Source organism: Sinohyriopsis cumingii, chromosome 6, assembly GCF_028554795.1.
Source record: "Sinohyriopsis cumingii isolate HCF-2022 chromosome 6, ASM2855479v2, whole genome shotgun sequence".
NCBI lineage: Eukaryota > Metazoa > Mollusca > Bivalvia > Unionida > Unionidae > Sinohyriopsis > Sinohyriopsis cumingii.
Genome location: NC_142966.1, coordinates 8,229,213 through 8,251,616, shown reverse-complemented (window position 1 = coordinate 8,251,616; position 22,404 = coordinate 8,229,213). Strand labels below are relative to the sequence as shown.

Sequence of the window (22,404 nt, the reverse complement as noted above, 5' to 3'; positions counted from 1 at the left end):
TTCGCATGACTACATTTGTTTCGTGTTGGGTCTTCAATCCTGCTGGTATTTAGTAAAATATCAAGCGTCTACCTTTTCAAGCCATGATATTGTTGTTGCAGACTGCTTCTAAGTAAAGACCGTAACTCGACAACATTGGCAAATGTTAAAAAACTCGACCAGAATAGTTACAACTTCCGTTGGCTTGCACATTATCCTGTAAGAAATGTGCAATGCGTACGGTGCTAGCATAAATAACTGTGCAGTGTGTACGGTGCTAACATCAATACATGTGCAATGTGTACGGTGCTAACATAAATAAATATTGTTAATAGCAACTAGGAATATTTCGTTTGATGTAGATATCAGCAATATATACATATTTACAGGAAACTTTTTTCCCCCGGGGGTGGTGGGTGGTTACTACAATCGAAACATATTTGTGGCATCCAACGAAACAAAACTTAAACTTTTTGAACTTTTCTGGGACAGCAATATTTCATACAGAAAATCCGAGGAACGGAAGGTATTTATGTGTGGTTTAAAAGCGAGGTTGATCTAACTTTAATTTATTTCATTGCTCTCATATCCTTCCCCCTTTGTTGTAACTGAAAGACATCAGTCAAATAGAAGTTTTCACTATTTATTCAACTGTTGAGATATTCATACATAAACTCGTGTTCTAAGTGGAAACTCTTCTGTAGTTCATAATGGAGGGATGTCCACACTATGCAATATAGTCCAAGTTGACTAGGTCCGGGTCTAGGACAAGGCGAATGAGGCAACCGTCTTGAGCCCCGCGCTTTCAGGAAATCAACTCCGCAGTGCATTTTTATTGCTTAGGCCCCGCGCTCATCGCTTGTTACCTTGGGCTCCGCATGCTGCCTTGGGCCGCACACATCCTAGCTTCGGGCCTAAGTTGACATATTTTCAAACATGTCTGGGTTTATAACGAGGACTGGATACTCTGTGCAGTTTCTCTTTTTGGTAACGTCCATACCTCTAAAGAAGCATTGATTGATCAGTATGGTTTAGGTATTCATGTCTGGATTCGATTCTGTAGAGCTAGAACCGAACGGTTGGAAGATACTGTCTTTATGGAAATAAAAAATGCCTACATGCGTTAGAGAGATGTATCCATGACAAGTTATATTTATCTACAAAACGTAAATATACAGAAATACAAAAATAGATTCAGAAGTATAATACAGAGTTCAGTCTTCATTAATACAGTTTGGGAATAGTGAAAACATATATTGATGTCTGATTAAACTTGTTTTTTCGAAACCACCATATTTCGATGTTTCACAGAGCTTTGTCATGTACGTTTTCAAATGCACCGTTTCTCCTTTACAAAGGAAATACACTCCCACTATAAAATCAAGGATGTATTTTGGGGTGGAGATGAAAGCCTTGACAGTGGTCAGCCTCTCCATCGGATACATAAAGGATCATCTATTAAAGAATATACACGACCAGTTCTCCGATCTGATGCCTCGGGATAAATACGTTGTCTGGGTCATTACCGTTCCTGCAATATGGAAGGACTCGGCCAAAAAAATCATGCGGAGAGCGGCCAAGAAGGTAAATGCGACGAGATAGTTCAATGTTCAAAATTAAATACATGAAGTCGCGATTTATCATCTTTGGAGGTGTTTTTGTTAGCTAAATATGCAAATCGAATTAATATTATGGATAAAGTTGATTCGGTCTTGAATAAAGGATCGGATAGAAACGCTGTTATGTGGCTTACGATTCTGATGTGGATGCTGATCGTCTGCAAAGAAAAGGAAAACATTAAAGAGACGAAGAAACAACTATTCTATACTCTCAACCCCCGAAATGAAAAGAAACTATAAGTATTTGTTTGGATTAGTTATCTAATACTATGAGAAAACTTGAAAGCTTCACATGCGAAATGTGATTAAATAGAATGAACACACTCCATTCTGATGTTGGAAACACGCATGTCCTTCGTTTGTTCGTTCGTATTGACGTATTACAAGGAAACGACATGGGATCTATGCTATGACATATTACTATGACATGAAATGGGATCTATGCTATGACCTGATACTATTAAATGACTTGGAATCTATTCTTTGACATGATACCAAGAATTGACATGGGATCTATGCTATAACATGATACCAAGAAATGACATGGGATCTATGCTATGACATGATAGCATGCAATGCCATTGGATCTATGCTATGACATGATACCATGCAATGCCATTGGATCTACGCTATGACATGATGCCATGCAATGACGTTAGCTCTACGCTATGACATAATGCCATGCAATGCCATTGGATCTACGCTATGACATGATGCCATGCAATGACGTTAGCTCTACGCTATGACATAATGCCATGCAATGACGTTGGCTCTACGCTATGACATGATGCCATGCAATGACGTTGGCTCTACGCTATGACATGATACCGTGCAAAATGACACGGGATCAATGTTATAACATGATACCAAGACATTACACGAGATTTATGTTAGGACGTGATACCACGGAATGACGTTGATCTATGCTAAAGCATGTGACATAATATAAGATCAGTTCTACGCGATATGTTACCGTGAAATAACATGGAATCTATGCTATGACACGTTACCATGCAATGACATTGGATCTATGCTGCGACCTGTTCCCATGAAATCAAATATTTGTGCCCTGTTGATCATGAAGCCCTACATGCCGACAAAGTTTGGAATTCTTAGATGTAACGTAATAGCGAGTTGTATTATGCTTTGACCAACATGCATGGATTCCGGAGGAGCAGTTGATAATTGCTTTGGAACTTGAAGCCGCGTCCTTACTTTGTAGGGAATTATCTATTATGAATGACTCCTTCTCCAGGATATCCACGTTCAAGGAAGGATCAAAATACATGATCCTTGACTGTGGAGGTAATCCATTTTATTACCACAAACAAGAGAACACTTAAAAGAAAGGGAAAAAAAGAAGAAAAAAAAAAACATTTCTTCCTTGCTTACTATAAATCTGTATCCACTTTATAAGGGTCAGGATGGAAAGAAAATGGGTTCAGCAAATTACGTACTAGGATATCAGGCAAAATTCAGACATAATTTACATATTCTTGCTACTATTTTAAACGAGACATCGAATTTAAACAAAGCAACCACATCTTGATGATTCCTGTATGTTTAAAATCAACGCTATGATGACTTACATTGCCTAAGGCCCAACAAGCCCAACAAATATATGCATACATACATACATACATGCTTTTAACTTTGAACTACTCTGGCATTTTTTAAACATCAAATTATATGTAGAAAATGTAATGTATTTCATTGTAATTTATCTGTCTTCGGTGGATGCCTGTTAGATACAAATATCAGGTTTTGTTTGTAAAATAATAGTCAACATTAAATTGGCTTGATAATATGTGGATATGTATATTTCATATTGCTTAAATAAGCTGAAATTATGAGCAGTTTAATTGTTAGCTTTTTTAGTACCGCTCCGGTGGCCAAGTGGTTAAAAGCGTCCGCCTTGGAAGTGGGAGGTAACGGGTTCGAACCCCGACCGAGTCATATCAAAGACATCTTAAAATGGTACTAACAGCTGCCTCGCGTGGCGCTCTGCATTAAGGGTTAATATTAGGACTGTTCGGTCTGGTGTGAGGATACTGTGACTGGGTGGGACATCATGCTACATGTCTGCGGCATGGTACTCCAGTGCTGGGCATCACTATAAACTGCCACCCTGCAGATATCGTAGCGATATGACAAAGATGGTCTTCTTTGATATGTGCACAAGATGAGTTCCAGATTTGCTTTGAAATTCAGCTTTTCGCGTTTACATGCCAGAATTTGAAATTCAGCTTTTCGCGTTTACATGCCAGAATTTGAAATTCAGCTTTTCGCGTTTACATGCCAGAATTTGAAATTCAGCTTTTCGCGTTTATATGTCAGAATTTGAAATTCAGCTTTTCGCGTTTACATGCCAGAATTTGAAATTCAGCTATTCGCGCTTACATGCCATAATTTGAAATTTAGCTATTCGTTTTAACATGCCGGAATGGCGTCGATTAAGTGATCTCGAGAAATAAGCTCATCTCTAGTATTTAGTGTTCAAAAGAGATGACATCTTTAGAGAGGTGTACTTTTCTGAATATTATTCCTCTTTGGTTTCATTATAAAATAAGTATTAATTTTCGTACCGGTCACTTTGATCTATTATTAAGGGTTTTGACTAGTCCCCTTTAAATTTCGCGATAGTTTCGTAATTTTAACATTCCGCTTAGTCACGTTTATTTTGGTATTAATATGATTTTGTTCCTTTGGTTTAGTTACTTACCACATCATTTACTATATATGCTAGTTTACGACCAGTCAACATAATCTTAAGTAAGGTAAATCTTTATAAATAAATCTTAGATATATGCATTGCAAGGCAACATTTCTGTCCAAGGGACTTCCGTTATATGCATTGCAAGGCAACATTTCTGTCCAAAGGACTTCCGTTATATGCATTGCAAGGCAACATTTCTGTACAAGAGACTTCCGTTATAAGCATTGCAAGGCAACATTTCTGTCCAAGGGACATCCGTTATAAGCATTGCAAGGCAACATTTCTGTCCAAGGGACTTCCGTTATATGCATTGCAAGGCAACATTTCTGTCCAAGGGACTTCCGTTATATGCATTGCAAGGCAACATTTCTGTACAAGAGACTTCCGTTATATGCATTGCAAGGCAACATTTCTGTCCAAGGGACTTCCGTTATAAGCATTGCAAGGCAACATTTCTGTCCAAGGGACTTCCGTTATATGCATTGCAAGGCAACATTTCTGTACAAGAGACATCCGTTATAAGCATTGCAAGGCAACATTTCTGTCCAAGGGACTTCCGTTATAAGCATTGCAAGGCAACATTTCTGTACAAGGGACTTCCGTTATAAGCATTGCAAGGCAACATTTCTGTCCAAGGGACATCCGTTATAAGCATTGCAAGGCAACATTTCTGTCCAAGGGACTTCCGTTATATGCATTGCAAGGCAACATTTCTGTACAAGAGACTTCCGTTATAAGCATTGCAAGGCAACATTTCCGTCCAAGGGACTTCCGTTATATGCATTGCAAGGCAACATTTCTGTCCAAGGGACTTCCGTTATAAGCATTGCAAGGCAACATTGCTGCCCAAGGAACTTCCATTCCTCTCTTTCGTTTGTTAGTTTCTCTCTATTATTACGTGCTAATCAATATTACTTTACCCTCCCACAACATTACATACTATCCTTGAACAATTGTTTGTAGGGGTGTGTAATGGTCCTTAGACGTGTGTAAGGTAGGTTCGGTATAAATGCTACAACTCCGTTGTGGTCCATGATAGAAATGCAGCATCACCTTACCGTTTTTCTGTTGTGGGTGATTATACATTAGTAATACTCCGTAAGTTCCAAGATAATCAAAATTCAGTTTGAAATGACATTGAACTTTATGTTATCATACTTGAGATTTGCAGGAAACTGGGTGACTACAATGTTCGATATATGATCAGTTAGCTTCTTTCTACTCAGTCTAATTACATGAAATATTCACAAAAACAATACAGAATGTATATGCAGGAGAGAGTACATCTACAATCATAACATCTTTTTCTTTTGATGTGTTTAATGTCGATGTTGTATTATTGTAGCATTAAACTGCATCTTAACAATCTCTGATCTCTGTTTTTCATTTTGTGAACTTCGAATACAATGACCGGAGAAAGGGAAGAACTAATATATAAGTAGTGAAGGGGGATCCTATAGGGTCTATGGGATTTATCATTAAAAACACCCTTGGGAACATATAGGGTCTATGTAAATTTAACATGGAGAAAAATCGTGGGAACATATAGGGTCTATGGGAATTTAACATGGAGAAAAACCCTGGGACAATATAGGGTCTATAGGAATTAACATGGCCAAAAACCCTGGGACAATATAGGGTCTATGTATATTTAACATGACCAAAAAAACCCTTGGGACTGTATAGGGTCTATGTAAAATTGAAACATAAAAAATAAAATAAAAAATAAAATAAAAAAAAGGGGTAGGCAATGGAAAGGCTATCTCTTTTCGAGATATATGGCTGGCCCTGAAAAGGGCCTTTGGTTTATGTTAATATGCCCTTAACATAAAGGGCATTTGCGACATCTTCTTGTCCTCAAACTTCGTCTTACAGCAGGGCCATACATCAGAGTTCTCTTGAGGCAACCTTGTCTCTCTATATAGACTCTTCTTATCCACAGGCTGCTGCTGGTCCTGTGGACAACGGTCCACTTGGATCGGACATACATGAGCATGTCCGTCCTGAACATCACTGTTGACACAAGGGTTGAAGATTCAACGTCTGTCCACATGTTGAGGCTCCGACAATAGGTGAATCAATGCAGTGAACTGCGCTTATTTATAGGGACAGAAAGGATTGAAACGGATTGAGTTCATTCACCAATCCGAACACGCGTTACAGAATTCAGTCAGCCCGCATCCAATCTGAAGAGAGCAGTCTGTGACGTCACGTAGTCTATATAGATTCGCTAGCATTTGTGTGCAGTCAATCTATGCGACAGTGATTCAACATGACGGAAACTCAGAAAACGATCCAATGGGGTGCACAAACAGGGGAGACCGCCCAAGGGAACCCGGACTTACTTTCAGAAGAGGTGAATTGGGATTTTGTGGATTTTCTCTCCTCGCAAGAATTTGTTCCGGAACCTTCGTTACCTTCTTCATTACCGCAAGTGGAAAATTTTAGACAGAGACAGAAAGAAGAATTGGAGAAATTTATACAACGACAAAAGGAAGCGGAACAGGCTTTTCTCCTACAGCAACAGCAAGAAGAAGAAGAGGTAAGAAAAAAACAACAGCAACAACAGCAAGAAGAAGTAGCAGCAAAGAAACAAGAGGGTGAAAATCAAACGGTCACGGTACTGTTGGACATTTTAGCGGAGTTAAGAAGTCTGAAACAAATGTATCAGACTTCTTTATCACGACCGAAGAGAATACGACCTTCCCGAGCTAAACACGTCAACCCTGTGACTAAGCCTACCGTACCACCCTTAGTGATTTCAACCCAATCATTATCATCATCATCGACATTACGCAGTCCAGAAGTAGGCCTTGGCCGTGGCAAAGGCATAAGGCAGTTAAAGTTGATTGCTTAAACTCACCCCTTCACCATGAAGAAAAAAGGCCCTTTTCAGGGCCACCCACATTTTTCGAAAAGAAATACAATTTGAATTTGCCAATAACTCCAACAAATAAACCCCACCCATTTTACCCTTATAGTACGTGTCTGTGTATGAGTGCGTGAGTGTAGCTTCTTATTTTAAAATCAAAACTCAAAGACACTTACCTTATATCATTAATTTATTCTTTTCTCCATTTTTTACAATCCAATTCACAATTCACAACACAACACTTTAATTAAAAGTTCATTGACTTCTTCTGTCTCCTTGTTTAGTCTCTCTGTTTTTTTAATTTCTTCACCGTCTTTTCCTCATTTTCTTCCCTTCTTCTTTTCTTCTTCTCCAGTTGCTTTGCCTCTTGTAAATAGAATTGTCTTTTTTCTTCCTCTTCTTCCTCTAAAGAATCCCTCTCTTCTTCTGAAGAATCCCTCTTTTCTTCTGACTCCTCTTGTTTCTTTTTTGGGCAATCTGGAGACCAATGTCCTTTTTCTTTACAATAATAACAGGTATCTTGACTTTTGTCTTTTTTAGTCCCTGTTTTTGTTCTTTTTTGACGGTCTGGACACTCTGAAGACCAATGCCCTTTCTTCTGACAGATATAGCAAGTATCTTGACTTTTATCTCTAAAGGAAGGAGAGTAGTCCGTAGGCTGGTCTGAAGAGAATTTTCTAATGACCCCTCGCAAAGCTCTGACGAAACGTTCCATCTGGTTAGTCTCTTCCATGGTTGTGCTCGGTTTGAGAGTGAAATGAATAGTGAAAGGACAAGACACACACCCTTTTATATACGCTGGTCTGCTATGACTATAAAGAAGCTCATGGTGTTTGAACTTGAGTCATTTGACTTTTTGCTTTCAAGATGAAACGATCTAATTCATTCGAGAAGAAAGAAGAAGAAAGTAAGAGGCAGAAACGTGATCTATCGCCTCGAACCAGGGCTGAAATCTTGGCACAAATTCATGCCAGTGATTTTGAAGAGGACATGAGTGAACCAGAATTTGAAACCTCTAAACCAATTTCACCACCCTTAGTCAACCCTGAAAAATACTATTCCATTCGAGAGACGGAAAAGCGTTCCTCTAGAAAATTTAGAACCACGGCTTACAAATACACGGTGAAGTTTAAAGATTTCAAGTCCGAAGTACCGTTAGAGAAAGCAGAAGGGTTCATCACCGGAGTGTGGGATTCTCTGCTCACTGCACTCAAGAGACAATGTCAACCCAAAGAAGACGATCGCTTGAGACTTTCCATACAACACGACGGTTTGAAATCCCCTGTTTGGATCGAGTTTAGCACCCCTGCAGAATTGACCGCTTCCAAAGTCATGGACAAGATTCAACACGTGCAACAATCTAATGACCAGTTTGACATCACCGATGGAAAAGCCACATTGGACATGACCCACGTCCCTCCTCCTCAAGGGACCGGACGCAAAAAGATGTTATTGGTGAACGACCTTCGCTGCATTAAGCGTAGCCTTGTCCAAATTCACAATCCTCATGACCAGATGTGTTTAGTCCGTGCCATCGTGGTGGGACGAACCTATGTCAACAAGAACGACACGGCAGAATGGAAAAGAGACTGGGAGAACATTCGACAATCGGACCGAGCCAAACAACGAAGTGAAGCAGAACTCCTGTTACGACAAGCTGGCCTGTCCAAAGACACACCCTGTGGCATTCCTGAGATGCAAAAATTGCAAGATGCCCTAGCTCCACGATACACTTTGAAAGTGCACCCTCAAGAAGTGCGCGGGTCTCTGTTGTTTCGAGGGCAAGATTTTAAGGACGGAAAATACATTCACGTTTATCATCACGATGACCATTTCGATACCATTACCAGTATCACCGGATTCCTGGGATACGGTTATTACTGTGAGAAATGTGACCATGGTTATAATAATCGAGAGCAACACAAGCATTGTGGATCGAAATGCACAGGATGTTTGGCCTCTTCACCCTGTCTGAGCGAAGAACCAGTGCCTTGTTCGACTTGTCTGCGCACGTTTGTCAGCCCTACCTGTTACCAACAACATTTGAAGACGCAAGGTTCACAGAAGAAATGCGCTTGTCAACTGCTGAGATTGTGCTCTACGTGTGAACAAGTCATACGTACCAATAATACCAAGGCACACGTATGTTCAGGAAAGAAAAAATGTCACATTTGTCACCACATCGTGGACTTGGAACACCAATGTTACGTGCAAAAATACCAACCCCCACCAGAGAAAGAGGACGGTCACAAGAAGAAAGGCAATTTCATCTTTTTCGATTTCGAATGCATGCAAGAGACCGGCATTCACATTCCTAATTTCTGCGTGGCTCATCGAGCGTGCGAGAAGTGCATTCAAGAACCTATCTTCAGTCATTGCCCTCACTGCAGCAAGATTCCCGGAGGGCGTGAAAAAATCTTTCGGGGGCCGAACACGTTAGCCGATTTTGCCCAATGGGTCTTAGACCCCGTCGACAAGACGTGGAGCCAAGAGGATATCGAAAGTTACGGAGATTGTCATCGTCATGCCACGGTGATGGCTCACAATTTCTCCGGATACGATGGACAGTTTCTTTTGAGGTACTATACGGAACAAGGCACCGAGCGTCCTAAAGTGACTTTGAACGGAGCCAAAATCATTTTCATGCAAGTGGGACAAGTACAGTTTAAAGATTCGATGAGTTACTTGGCCATGCCTTTGAGTCGAATGCCTAAAACGTTTGGAATGACAGAAATGGCTAAAGGGTACTTTCCACACTTTTTCAATACGGAAGCCAATCAACACGTCGTTCTACCCCATTTACCTGAGGCTCACTATTACGACCCCGACAACATGCGTACCGAACAACGAGAAGCTTTCTACGCTTGGTACCAGGCTCACGCCTCGGACCCTTTCGACTTTCAGGAAGAAATGCTAAAGTATTGTCGTTCCGACGTGGACATTTTACGGCGTTGCTGTGGAAAATTTCGAGAACTGTTCATGGAACACGGAGGGGTCGATCCTTTGAAAGAAGCTTGCACCATTGCCAAAGCGTGTTCCTTAGTGTATCGACAACGATTCATGCCTGAAAACACCGTGGCTGTCATCAGTCCTCACACTACCCACTTTGTCAAACGTCAATACTCGGTCAAAGCCCTACGTTGGTTACATTACTTGTGCGACAAGGAAGACAAGTGGATTCAACATGCCCGCAACGGAGGGGGCGAAAAGACCATCGGAACGTATTCGGTCGATGGCTGGGACTTAGAAAACCCCAAGATCGTGTACGAGTTTAACGGTTGCTTATTTCACGGATGTCCCGTCTGTTACCCTGACCGTGGCACTAAAAATCAGTTTTTACAACGAACCATGGAAGACTTGTACCAGGACACTTGTCAGCGGCGCCTAAAGTTAGAACAGGAAGGATACCAAGTGGTGGAAATGTGGGAACACGAGTACGATCACCGTATGAAAACCGATCCCGAGTTTAAACGCCTCGTGGAAAGTTACCAGTTCATGGACCCGCTGAACCCGAGGGATAGTTTGTACGGAGGAAGGACCAATGCCACCTGTTTGCTGTACCAAGCCGACGAAGAGAAAGGAGAAGAAATCAAATACTTGGACGTGTGTTCGCTGTATCCCTACGTGTGCAAATATTGTTGCTTTCCTGTAGGGCACCCGCAATTGTTCACGGAACACATCGACCTGAAAAACATTCGACAGTACGAAGGCTTGATCAAGTGTAAAGTTTTGCCTCCCACTAACCTATACCATCCCGTCTTACCTCACCATTGTCAAGGCAAACTGATGTTTCCCTTGTGCCGTACTTGTGCCGAAACGTGCAACCAAGACCAACCTTGTCAGCACAGCCAGGAAGAACGTGCCTTGACGGGAACCTGGGTCAGCGTAGAATTGTTCAAAGCTCTGGACATGGGATACCAACTGTTAGAAGTGTACGAAATTTGCCACTTTTCCAAGACACAACAATACCACAAGGGTGACCCTACTCATAAAGGCATTTTCGCAGACTACGTGGATGCCTTATTGAAACTGAAGCAAGAAGCCAGCGGCTATCCGTCCTGGTGTCACACTCCCGAAGACCAAATAAAATTCAAAGAGAAATACTACGAACAAGAAGGCATCACTTTAGACCACATCGAAAAAAACGAAGGCAGGCGATCGTTTGCCAAAGTGATGTTAAATTGCTTGTGGGGTAAAATGGCACAACGACCGTGTTTACCCAAGACGGAATATTTGACAGAACCTTCCCGCTACTTCCAGATGATTCACGACAAAACCAAATACATGAAACACGTGGACGTCGTTCGAGAGAATTTGATCTTGGTCAATTACGAAGAAGATCTGGACTTTGTACAAGACGACCCTTTTGGAAATGTCATCATTGCGGCTTACGTGACAGCCCATGCTCGCTTAAAATTGTACGAAGCTTTAGAACTGTTAGAAGAACGCGTCCTGTACTTTGACACGGACAGTTGCATTTACATCCATCACCCAATTCAACATCACCCTAACATCGAAGGAGACCGTTTAGGAGCCTGGACAGACGAGCATCCCGACGACAAGATTCTAAGTTTCGTCAGTGGTGGTCCCAAAAATTACGGCTACGAATACCGGGACAAACAAGGAGAAGTGCACACGACGTGCAAAGTGAAAGGACTGACTCTGAATTATCGTACCAGTCGAGTGGTCAACTTTGGGGTATTGAAAGAAGCCTTGCAATCGGGAGAGGATGGAAACTTTAAAGTGACCACCTATCAACCGAACAAGATTGTACGTTTACCCACTCACCACATCGTCAGTCGACCCTTGGAAAAAGTCTATCAAATCGTGTACCAGAAGCGAGTGCGACTTCCCAATCATTTCACCTTACCGTACGGTCACGTTGGTATTGGTCTGTATATAAAAAGGAACCCTAGGCAAGATCGATAGTTCATTGGGACTACCAAGACCGAGCGAACAAGATGAATACTTTGAAAGAGACATCGTTCCAGTTTGGGGATTGTAAAAAAGTTGTATCTTCCTCTAGTGTGACTAATACTGGATGGATAAGACCCAGGCATTGCGACGGAAAATGTCCGGAAGGAATCTGCGATTGTCCATGTGGTTACCATTGTAATTGCGTAACGGAGTTTGCAGACGAGTGCGATTGTGAGCCTTGCGATGTGTACGATGCTGTACGTTGTGACCTGAGCGATGCCGTAAAGCATCATGGGAACTTTAGTGTCCCTACCCCTATCATGGAAAGCGATGCTGTGCGTGTCAAACCTGTGGGATGCGAAAGTGATGCCGCTCGTCCTCTTGGACATTTTACTGGGTTTCGTTTTAAAGGGGAATGTCCACCTTCACGTCTACCCCCTTACGGATGTCATCCAGCCCTGAGCAAACTCCTACCTATGTCACTTAACCCTCATCGAAACGAACCTGTGAAAGACGAATATTCGTTCCCTGTGCGTTTGTCGGAATACTGCGACTTTGAAAATCGTCTTCAATCGTTCAAAGGAAAATGGCCAAAGTATCTGGGAGGACCGACCCCCGAAGAATTAGCCAGAGCCGGATTTTTCTACTTGGGTGAAGGAGATAAAGTCAAGTGCTTCAGTTGCGGTGTGTCACTTCACCACTGGGAACCGCAAGATTCGGCCTACGTAGAACATGCTCGATGGTCACCGAATTGTCATTACTTACCCTTAGTGGGACCGAGACATTGAAGTAACTTCTTACCATAATAATCTGTTCATGGATACTTTACAAGAGAACATTTGTGCTTTGCCTGTGGAGTTGAGAGAACGCATTTACCGAGAACTAGTTAAAATACAAGTGAAACGTAAAGAACAATTGCATCCGTTACGTCACCGGTGTTTGAACCACTGGTACCTGAAGGCTATACAAGGACTGATTCAATTGAAAGTGTTCCATCGGACGGACATTGATCAACGATCCTCTAGTTTTAAAAAGGATTGGTTTGGTATGGACGATTCTATCTACTACATCACTGTAAACTTACTGCATCGAATTCCAGAGGAAGAGTTAACGAATTACCAACATCTTGAACACAATGTCAACTTAGTGAAAGAGGAAACTTCTGAACGAATTGTAATGTGTAGATTAGTGACTCAACGATTTAAATTCGACACTGAAGTAAAACCATGTTTGTGCAAAGAGTACATATCTTGTGTCAGACCAAAGAGGATTTAGTATGACCTATTCATGGATACTTTGCTAGAGAACATTCGTGCTTTGCCTGTGGAGTTGAGAGAACGCATTTACCGAGAGCTGGTCAAAATACAAGTCAAACGTAAAGAACAATTGCATCCGTTACGTCACCAGATCTTTAACCACTGGTACCTGAATGGTATAAGAGAACTGATTCGTCAGAAATTCTTTCAATGGTCAGACATTGTTCGAAACTTTGAGGTCGCTAATGATCGACATGTTCATGATTATGGTTACTTCGAGATTCACCTAGTGCAACGCATTGAGGAAGACAAGTTAAAGGATTACAAACATATTTTACGTGGAATCTGCTTAGCGGAAGAGGAAACACCTAATCGAACTCTGACGTTTCGGTTACAGTATGCAAGATTTAGATTCCCTACTGGAGAACGAAGATCTCTGGCTAGAAAGTACGTGTATTGCATCCGAAAAAAAGAGAATATAATAACAGGCTGCCATGCCACGGTTTATGTCACATGTCATCCAACAGATTCCGTGGAAGGAACTCAATGACCATATTCAAACCGTGGATCATTACCATCGATTATTACAAGAACTGTATCCATTTAATTTGGGACGACAAGTGGTGTGTGTCTTAGTGACTTGTTTTCTGGGATTTCGTTTACCAGCCGATTCTTTGTGGACTCTTTACGATCAGTACTTACCACCTCCATGGCCTTAAATGGTCACGAAAAACTCCTTTTGCTCAAAGCCTTGCGGTTTCATCTGGATACTTCTCGACCTCAACAGGAAAAAAAGATTCGTCAACTTTTAGCTACCCAAGACGTGTATGACGATGTGTGTGTAGCTTGTGACTTACATCCCCATTGGACAGATGTCCGTGCCTGGAAAGAATGGGGTTTTGAGGCTTGGACCCAAGAAGTGGCCCAGTATGCACGAGAGTTGTTCAAGGAAAAAAGTTACTTTTCAACCCGTGTTAGTGACGGTGCCAGAAGAACCCGTCACCCAGGACAGGACTGTCGTGGACAGGCCTGAAAGACCCTTTCGGGAGGACACTTGTGTGACCTTACCCCCTACTATAGAACTGGTTAGAACATTACCCAAAACATGTTGTTGTACAGACACTTGTGTTTATTCCACGTTCATAGTTATCATGTGCCTTTTATCCTTGTACTTAAGCCTTTGGCTTTTATGTATTTTTGTCTTTCGTATTCATGTTTGAAAAAAAACATTCAATAAACGTGTTCTGAAAAAGTATATAAACTCTTGTCTTGTTTGTTTTTCGTGTCACAAGTGACATTTCTCACACCATGGCTACCTCTGCTGTCTCTGCTCCCTCTTCCTCTACTGTTAAAGTCATCGACGAACACTTAGATCGTGCCAGTTGGGAGGCTTTGTATCTTCGCCATCCCTTTAACATGCTCATTGCTGGACCTAGCGGTTCAGGCAAAACCGAATTCGTCAAACGTTTGATCGAACATAAACATCATTTGATCGATGGACCCCCTCAACGGATCGTGTGGTGTTACAAAGAGTGGCAATCGGCGTACAGCCTCTTGCGAGAAAGTCAAGGCGATTCCATCGTGTTTGTGGAAGGCATTCCTAAAGAAGACGACGGCATCGTCTCTGACTCCCGTCAAACCCATTTGGTCATTTTCGACGACATGTTAGGAGAAGACGAAGAAGAAATTAAATTGTGGTTCACGCGCAAAGGGCATCACCGTAATGCCAGTGTCGTTTACATCACCCAAAATTTGTTTCAACAAAGTAAAGCCCATCGCACCATCAGTCTCAATGCACATTACGTGGTCTTGTTTAAAAGCCCTCGAGATAAATCGCAAGTGCAAGTCTTAGCCAAACAGTTAGGAACACCTTGGCTGACTCAGGCGTACGACGATGCCACTCAAACGCCACACGCCTATTTACTCGTCGATTTGAAACCTACCACTCCCGAGGATTTGCGATTTCGTACCCACTTGTTTCACCACTGGTGCCAAGACGGAGGGCCTGTCCTGTACACGTCTCCGTCCTCGACTTCATTTCACTCCCCATCAAAAAATCTATAAAAACCTCAGACCCTTTTCGTCTGTCTCACTCTCAGTGCGAACATGACGTCCCTTCAGTCGCATCTTCCCGTCAAATTGATTCGTGCCTTGTATGGCATCAGTCGAGAAAAAGATCCACAAACACGAGCTCGTGTCTTAGAAGCTAGTCTCAAAGAAGTCTTACGATGGTTCACGGTGACGGCACGTCAATTACTCCAAGGAATCATTCAGATTCCTCATCAAACCCAACGCTTTTTCGATCGAAACAAAGTCGCTTTGGTCCAACTGGCCGATCCCCGCATCGACACTCAAACCAAAAAACAAATCATTTTGAAACCTGGAGGGAGCGGTACTCTAGGAGGGGTCATCATTCGCTCACTCTTAAGACGGGATCCTAATGCCCCCAAAGTTATCCCTAAGACAAAAGTCCAACGAAGCCCCAAGAAGAAAAAGAAAAAGACCAGGTCCCCAAAGAGAAGAACTTCTCCAGTGGCGGGACCCTCCTCTTACCAGACACCACCCCGGAAAAAGAAAAGAAGCCCCAAGAAAAAGAAACAGAGAAAAAGTCCCCAGAAAAAGAAAAGTCCACAGAAGAAAACTAGTCGCAAGAGAGGCACTGCGGCCAGGACGCAGCCTTACACTCTCAAACCACGACCTGCCACAGCGGTGACTGTGTCTCCGACAGCCTCACGTTTATCCACTTCTCCGTTGATGTCACCAGGAACTGAAGAGTACTTGGAGACGTTAATCACACCAAGAACTTCTCCGTTGATGACCCCCAAAAGAACTTCCCTAGTGGCAGGACCTTCCAATTTAGCGGCAGTGGCTGCTGCTCACAAATTACCTTCTCCCAAAATCAAAGTCCATGAAAGATCGGGCATGTTACAAAGTTTACTGGATTTGTCCAAGCAAGAACTGACTCGATTTAGTCCGTTACGTACCCTTGCACGACGTGTCATGCCTGTCATGAAGTTCATACGCCGTAAAGACAATCAGTGGCGACGCGTTCCAGTATAAAAAAGGCCTGTGACCAAGTAGGGTATCAGTGTTCTTTTGGTGCTCCTAAAGACTCAAAGATGTCACCCTCCAGAAAACCCCAAGGAAAGAAAAGGAAAGGACTGCCACCACGTTTAGCCAAACATGGGGACCTGTTATCTGTCCTGTCCAAAGCTTCTCCACCCCTACGAAAAAAACTCATTCAAACGGCCTCCAAAGAGGTCATCGATACCGTGTGCGAATGTTGTTTGAACGTTTTGAAAGGCTCCATCCCTTTGTCCAAACACCAGAAACAATGCTTAGGCAAACATCGTCACGTTCTTCGCCAAATGGTTCAAAAGAAAATTCCCATTCGTCAAAAAAAGAAGATGTTGGTTCAACGTGGAGGCATTTTGCCTCTCTTGTTAGGCCCCATACTGAAAGGAGTCTTGGGAACCATGTTGGGAGGACTGATGGGAGCAAGATAAAAAGGCCTTCGAAAGTCCCAAGATCTCAGAATCGACCCCTGACAACCCCATGGAAGGACGAAAACTAGCTTTAGTGCCTTACAAACGATGGATGGAATACCATCGGTGGCAAGAACAACGCACCCCGCATTTACCTCCCAATCCCAATTTGAGCGAAATGTCCCAGTTACAACACGAATTGCAGTCCTTGATGGATCGCCAAGATTTGTCCGAAACAGAAAAATCGCAAAAGTACGGTCAACTCTTGCAACGACTGCAACTCTTTCACCAGAAAGCTTTAGACGAAACAGCTCTACCCACTCTGAAAGATTTTAAGACCTTGATGAAAAGTCCAGCACCATCACCAGTACCAGTACCAGTACCAGTGACCAAGACAGAAAAAGGAAAAGAAGAAGAAGAAGAAGGGTTTCAAACTCCACCAGAAAAAGTACGCAAGTTAACAACACCACCTACCTCCAGAATTGGATGGATTAAAAAGATGATGGCCACCCCTTCTTCATCACCAGAGAAAAAGAAAGTGAAGACAGAAGTGAAGACAGAAGTGAAACAAGAACCGATATCCCCCGCTCAGACATCCTCCTCCTCTTCAACACCTATTGCCGGTCGCACACACAAAGCATTGCAATCCAAGAAAATACCCCAAGAGAAAAAGAGTAGCCTCTTCCAAGAGTGGGTGCCTTATTAACACACCAACCAGCACACAAAAAAAATGGAAAAAGTCTTAGCCAGCATTTACTACGATCCCTCGCATCCTGCAGGTTACGCAGGAGTTCAAAAATTGTATCGTGCTGCCAAAACGCGACTGAAAAGTCTCCGTTTACCTCAAGTGCAACGATGGTTACAAGAACAAGCTACCTACACTTTACACAAACCCATTCGACGCAAGTTTGCCAGAAGTCGCACCCGAGTGGAAGGCATCGATCATCAATGGCAAGCCGATTTAGCCGATGTCTCTCATTTGGCCAGCTACAATCGTGGCTACAAATATTTGTTTTGTGTCATCGACGTCTTTTCCAAATTTGCCTGGGTCGTGCCCTTGACTTCCAAATCGAGCAGCGAGTTAGTGCGAGCCCTGCAACGGGTGTTGAAACAAAGCGGTCGTCACCCTCTTCGATGGCAAACGGACAAAGGCACCGAATTTCTGAACCAAGCTTTCCAAAAAGAATTAAAGAAACGTGACATTCATTTTTTTACCACCGAGAATCCCGAAACCAAAGCCAGCATCGTGGAACGTTTTCAACGCACTTTGAAAGAACGCATGTGGAAATATTTTACGCATCACCACACTCTGAAGTACATCGACATCTTACCGCACCTGGTGCAAGCGTACAACCAATCTTACCATCGAAGCATCGGACGTGCCCCGCAAGACGTGACCTCCGACAACGAAGTGCTGGTGTTTGAGCGCCTGTTCGGTACGTACCCGACGAGGGCTGTCCCCAAGAAAAGTGGAGAGTTGGTCGTAGGAGATTGGGTGCGCATTGGCAAAACCAAACGCACTTTCGACAAAGGTTACTTACCTAACTGGACCACCGAATTGTTTCGCGTCACTGGACGAGTGCATGGCCGTCATCCTACCGTCTATAAATTGGAAGACATGAACGGAGAAGTACTCAAAGGAACGTTTTATTTGCCCGAGTTACAACGTGTCACCAAAAAAGAAGACGACGTGTACGACATCGAAAGCATTCTCGAACGCAGAACCCGTAAAGTGGGCAAACGACGTGTCAAAGAAGTCAAAGTACGTTGGAAAGGATATCCACCCAGTTTCGATTCTTGGATCGACGCTTCGCAAGTCATCGACTATAAAAAGAAGAAGTGACCATCATGCCCTTTCACTCAGCAGACACAGCTACGTCGACCACTCCTTCTTCACCTAGTTCTTCTGTGCAAGATTTACAAAAACAACCCTTGTGGGTGTGGTGTGGAGAACGTGTGCCTAAAACGCAAATCGTCTTTTTCTGCCAAATCTTCGTGGTGTATTGTGTCATCGGGGCAGCCATTGCCAATTTGAGTTTGCAACAAGGAGACAAACAATTGTGGACCATTTTATTGAGCAGTTGCATCGGTTACCTGCTTCCCAATCCCTCCCTGAAATTCTCCTCGAACGGGAACGTTGTGTCCAGTGCCAGTGCCAGTCACCACTCCAACAACCACAACCAGAACCCCATTTTGGGCGGAGACACGCCTCTGACGTCAGTAATATCCCCTCGGACAGCCACAGAACTCTGGAATTATGAGTCACCAAAACCAATTTTACTTAACCTTACCCAGTGACAGTTCCATGGAGGTGTTTCCCCATAACACGTTGTGCTGTTACACAGCTAAATTACCTCAGGCCATCCCCTTAGATCACGAAGCCCATTGGGAAGTGGCTTTGGTAGAAATGATTCACCCGACCCATGTCCTCAATGTCCTTCCCAACCAAAATAAATTTGATGTGGAAGTTCATGACGTGGCATTGCAACAGGAATTGAATAAGAGAACCATACCTGACAAGAAAACCTATAATGAGACAACTCAAAAGTGGACCTACCACTTGTCCATTCTCCCAGGCTATTATTTCAGTGGTCATCATTTGGTCAGCGCCATAGCCTCCAAGTTTAATGGCGTGTTTGGGAAAGCTTTTGAGCAGATCAAGAACAAAAGTGTCACCATGGAGTACCACAAAGTAGCTCGTCGCTTCTTGATGAAATTTGAGAAGAGCAAAATCGTGACCATTTTATTTTGTCCTGAATTGTTTGACATGTTGGGCGGTGACATGGAGATGAGGGAGAAAGTACAAAAAGAAAAAAACGAATTACCAATCATTTACGACAACACGACTTTTGCCCAGTATTTTCGTACCCCGGTAGAACTGAACCAAGGACTGAATTTGATCTTTGTGTACTCCGATGTGGTGGAATACAACGTGGTGGGACACACCTCCGTGCCGTTACTGCGTGTCATTCCTTTCAAAGTGGATTCTGCCACGAACGCTGACGAGGAAGGTGGAAACACTTACCACGTCCACCGCGAATTTGTCCATCCTCACTATTTGCCCGTCAGCAAGTCGTATTTGGACACAGTCAACATTACTATAAAAGGAGATTTAGGACAAAATATTCCATTCACCAAAGGAAAAGTCACGGTGAAACTCCATTTTCGAAAACGGTTCTCTCACGACTCGTAAGTAAGTAAGTCATGTATCCAGTGTACCGAGGAGTTGCTCGACAGCGAGGACACGGTTTAGGAGACATGTTAAAATCGGCCTTTCTTTCGGTGGCCCCGGTGTTGAAACCGATGGTGACACGCGGATTGCACGCCTTGAAAGATGCGGCACTGACGCAAGGCAAAGAATTTCTCCAAAATGTCATCATCGACAAACAAAACCCTAAAGAAGCCTTCATGAGGGCAGGCAAAAATGTCTTGCTGCAAACAGGCAAAGACATTTTGGGCCGACGAGACACACCTATAAATGCTCTGCACGCTACCGAGTCAGGCATTCAGCAAGGACAAGGCAGAAAGAGACGACGAAGAAAACACCCTTTCACTAGACTTCAAGCTAGAAAGGCTAAGAAAAGAAGAACCGTTCGAGACTTAGACGTTTTCGATTATTGAGACACAGAAAAAAAATGATGCACCGAGAGTCTTGCGCTTGTTCCAAGACGGAACTGGATCTGTTTGCCATGCCCCCCACCATGATGACGATGCAAGAATCTCAATGGGTGGAATTTCACCCCGTCTCCTCTTTGACGGAATCAGCTCCCATCGAGTTTGAAATCAAAGGACAGCCCGAAGATTACATCGATCTAAATAGCAGTTACCTGTATTTGAAAGTCAAAGTGAGCAAAACGGACAACAGCAATCCTGGAGCCAATGATAGGGTAGCTCCTGTTAACAATTTCATGCATTCCTTGTTCAGCGAAGTGGACTTGTACTTAAATAACAAACTAGTCAGCAGCAGCATGGATACTTACCCGTATCGTGCCTACTTGGAAAATCTCTTGACGTAAGGAAAAGAAGCCAAGAATACTCATCTGGATGCTTGCGTGGTATGGAAACCTGACACGGCCGGTGCAAACACGTTTAACGACACAGCCCTGACAGAAGCTGACAATCCTCACAATGTGGGGTTTAACACACGTAGAAATAAAATTCTGCAAGGGCGAAGTTTAGAACTGATGGATCGTTTGCATTTGGACATGTGGTTACAAGAAAAGTATTTGCTCAACGGCGTGGATATCCGCCTGAGACTGAATCGTAGTAGTGCCGCTTTCCATTTGATGACCAATGCCAATGAATACAAAACTGTTATCCAAGAAGCCAGACTCTACGTACGACGTGTGGAAGTGTTACCCAAAGTGGGAAACGACGTCAGTCAGACGTTGAGTAGAACCACCGCCAAGTATCCGATACGACGTGTGGAAGTGAAAACCTTCACCATTCCCACTGGACAGCGATCCATGATCGAAGATCATCTGTTCCAAGGACAGTTACCCAAACGTTTAATTGTTGGTATCGTCAGGAATTCATCTTTCAATGGAGTCCACAACGAAAATCCTTTTGAGTTTCAACACTTTGGCGTGTCCAAGATCGAAGTCAGTCGCGACGGCAAGGTCTTGTGTACCCGACCCTTTGAGCCTAACTTTACCCAGAACAATTACTTGAGATCGTACTTGTCCCTGTACGAAGCCACCGGACAGTTAGGAACCAACACCAGTCACGGCATTACGTACGAGGATTATGCAGGAGGCTACGCTTTGTGGGGTTTTGATTTCACTCCAGACCAAGGCAGCGACGAGGGACATTTCCACCCTATAAAATCCGGACAGATTCGTGTGGAAATTCAGTTTGCAATCCGAGACCCTGTTAATCCAACGTTGAACGTCCTCCTGTATGCAGAATTCGACAATACGATAGAAATCAACAGTTTGAGAGAAGTTATTCTAGATTACTAGAAACCATGGAAGACTGTTATCCCTCTTTACCTACTAGAGATACTTTGGACATGGAATGTGAGGAGACCGTGGAAGGAGAAGAATCTCAAGATAAAGACGAAGAAGATATCATGATGAAGTCGAGATGGCCAGAACAAGAAGCCCATTTAGTCTCCTGTTTTGCCAAACACTTGGTCGATAAAATGACGGAATTGATCAAGAAAAATTGTTATGGATGTCAAAACGATCATCCCAGTCAAATTCAACACGATAAATGCCTAATGTTAAGTCAAGAAGAAAAATTGGACGATTATCTGGACGAAGCTTGGAGTCTCATCTCGGACAAAGACGTGTTGCACCAGTGGTATAAAGACTTGCGTGAACATTCTTGTCCACCATTAACCACTCAAGAGATCCATCGTATCGAAGCTCTCCTGAATCAAAGTGAGGAAACAGAACAAATAACCGTTTATTCGTCAGACATTTTCAAGCAAAAAGTCAGGATCGAATTGACAACTTATTATTACCTGTGAAGAAGAAAAAAAAGCACACAAAAAAACAATGGATACCTGGGAACTTTATTACCTTTTGAACCACAGTTCGTATACGGCTTCTTGGAA

General features: G+C 43.0%; 1 protein-coding gene across 3 annotated transcripts in view; it reads left to right on the top strand.

The window, feature by feature from the left end:
- LOC149796332 (heat shock 70 kDa protein 12A-like) overlaps positions 1-22,404 on the top strand; it is a 40,262-nt gene that overhangs the window by 3,976 nt on the left and 13,882 nt on the right. For 2 of the 3 annotated variants that reach the window (XM_089961004.1, XM_089961005.1), the window contains exon 3: positions 1,338-1,563. The exons of the other annotated variant lie outside the window; for it this stretch is intronic. In XM_089961004.1, the coding sequence (XP_089817130.1) occupies positions 1,338-1,563 (226 nt within the window). The remainder of the gene's footprint in view (positions 1-1,337; positions 1,564-22,404) is intronic. 3 annotated transcript variants of the gene reach the window in all.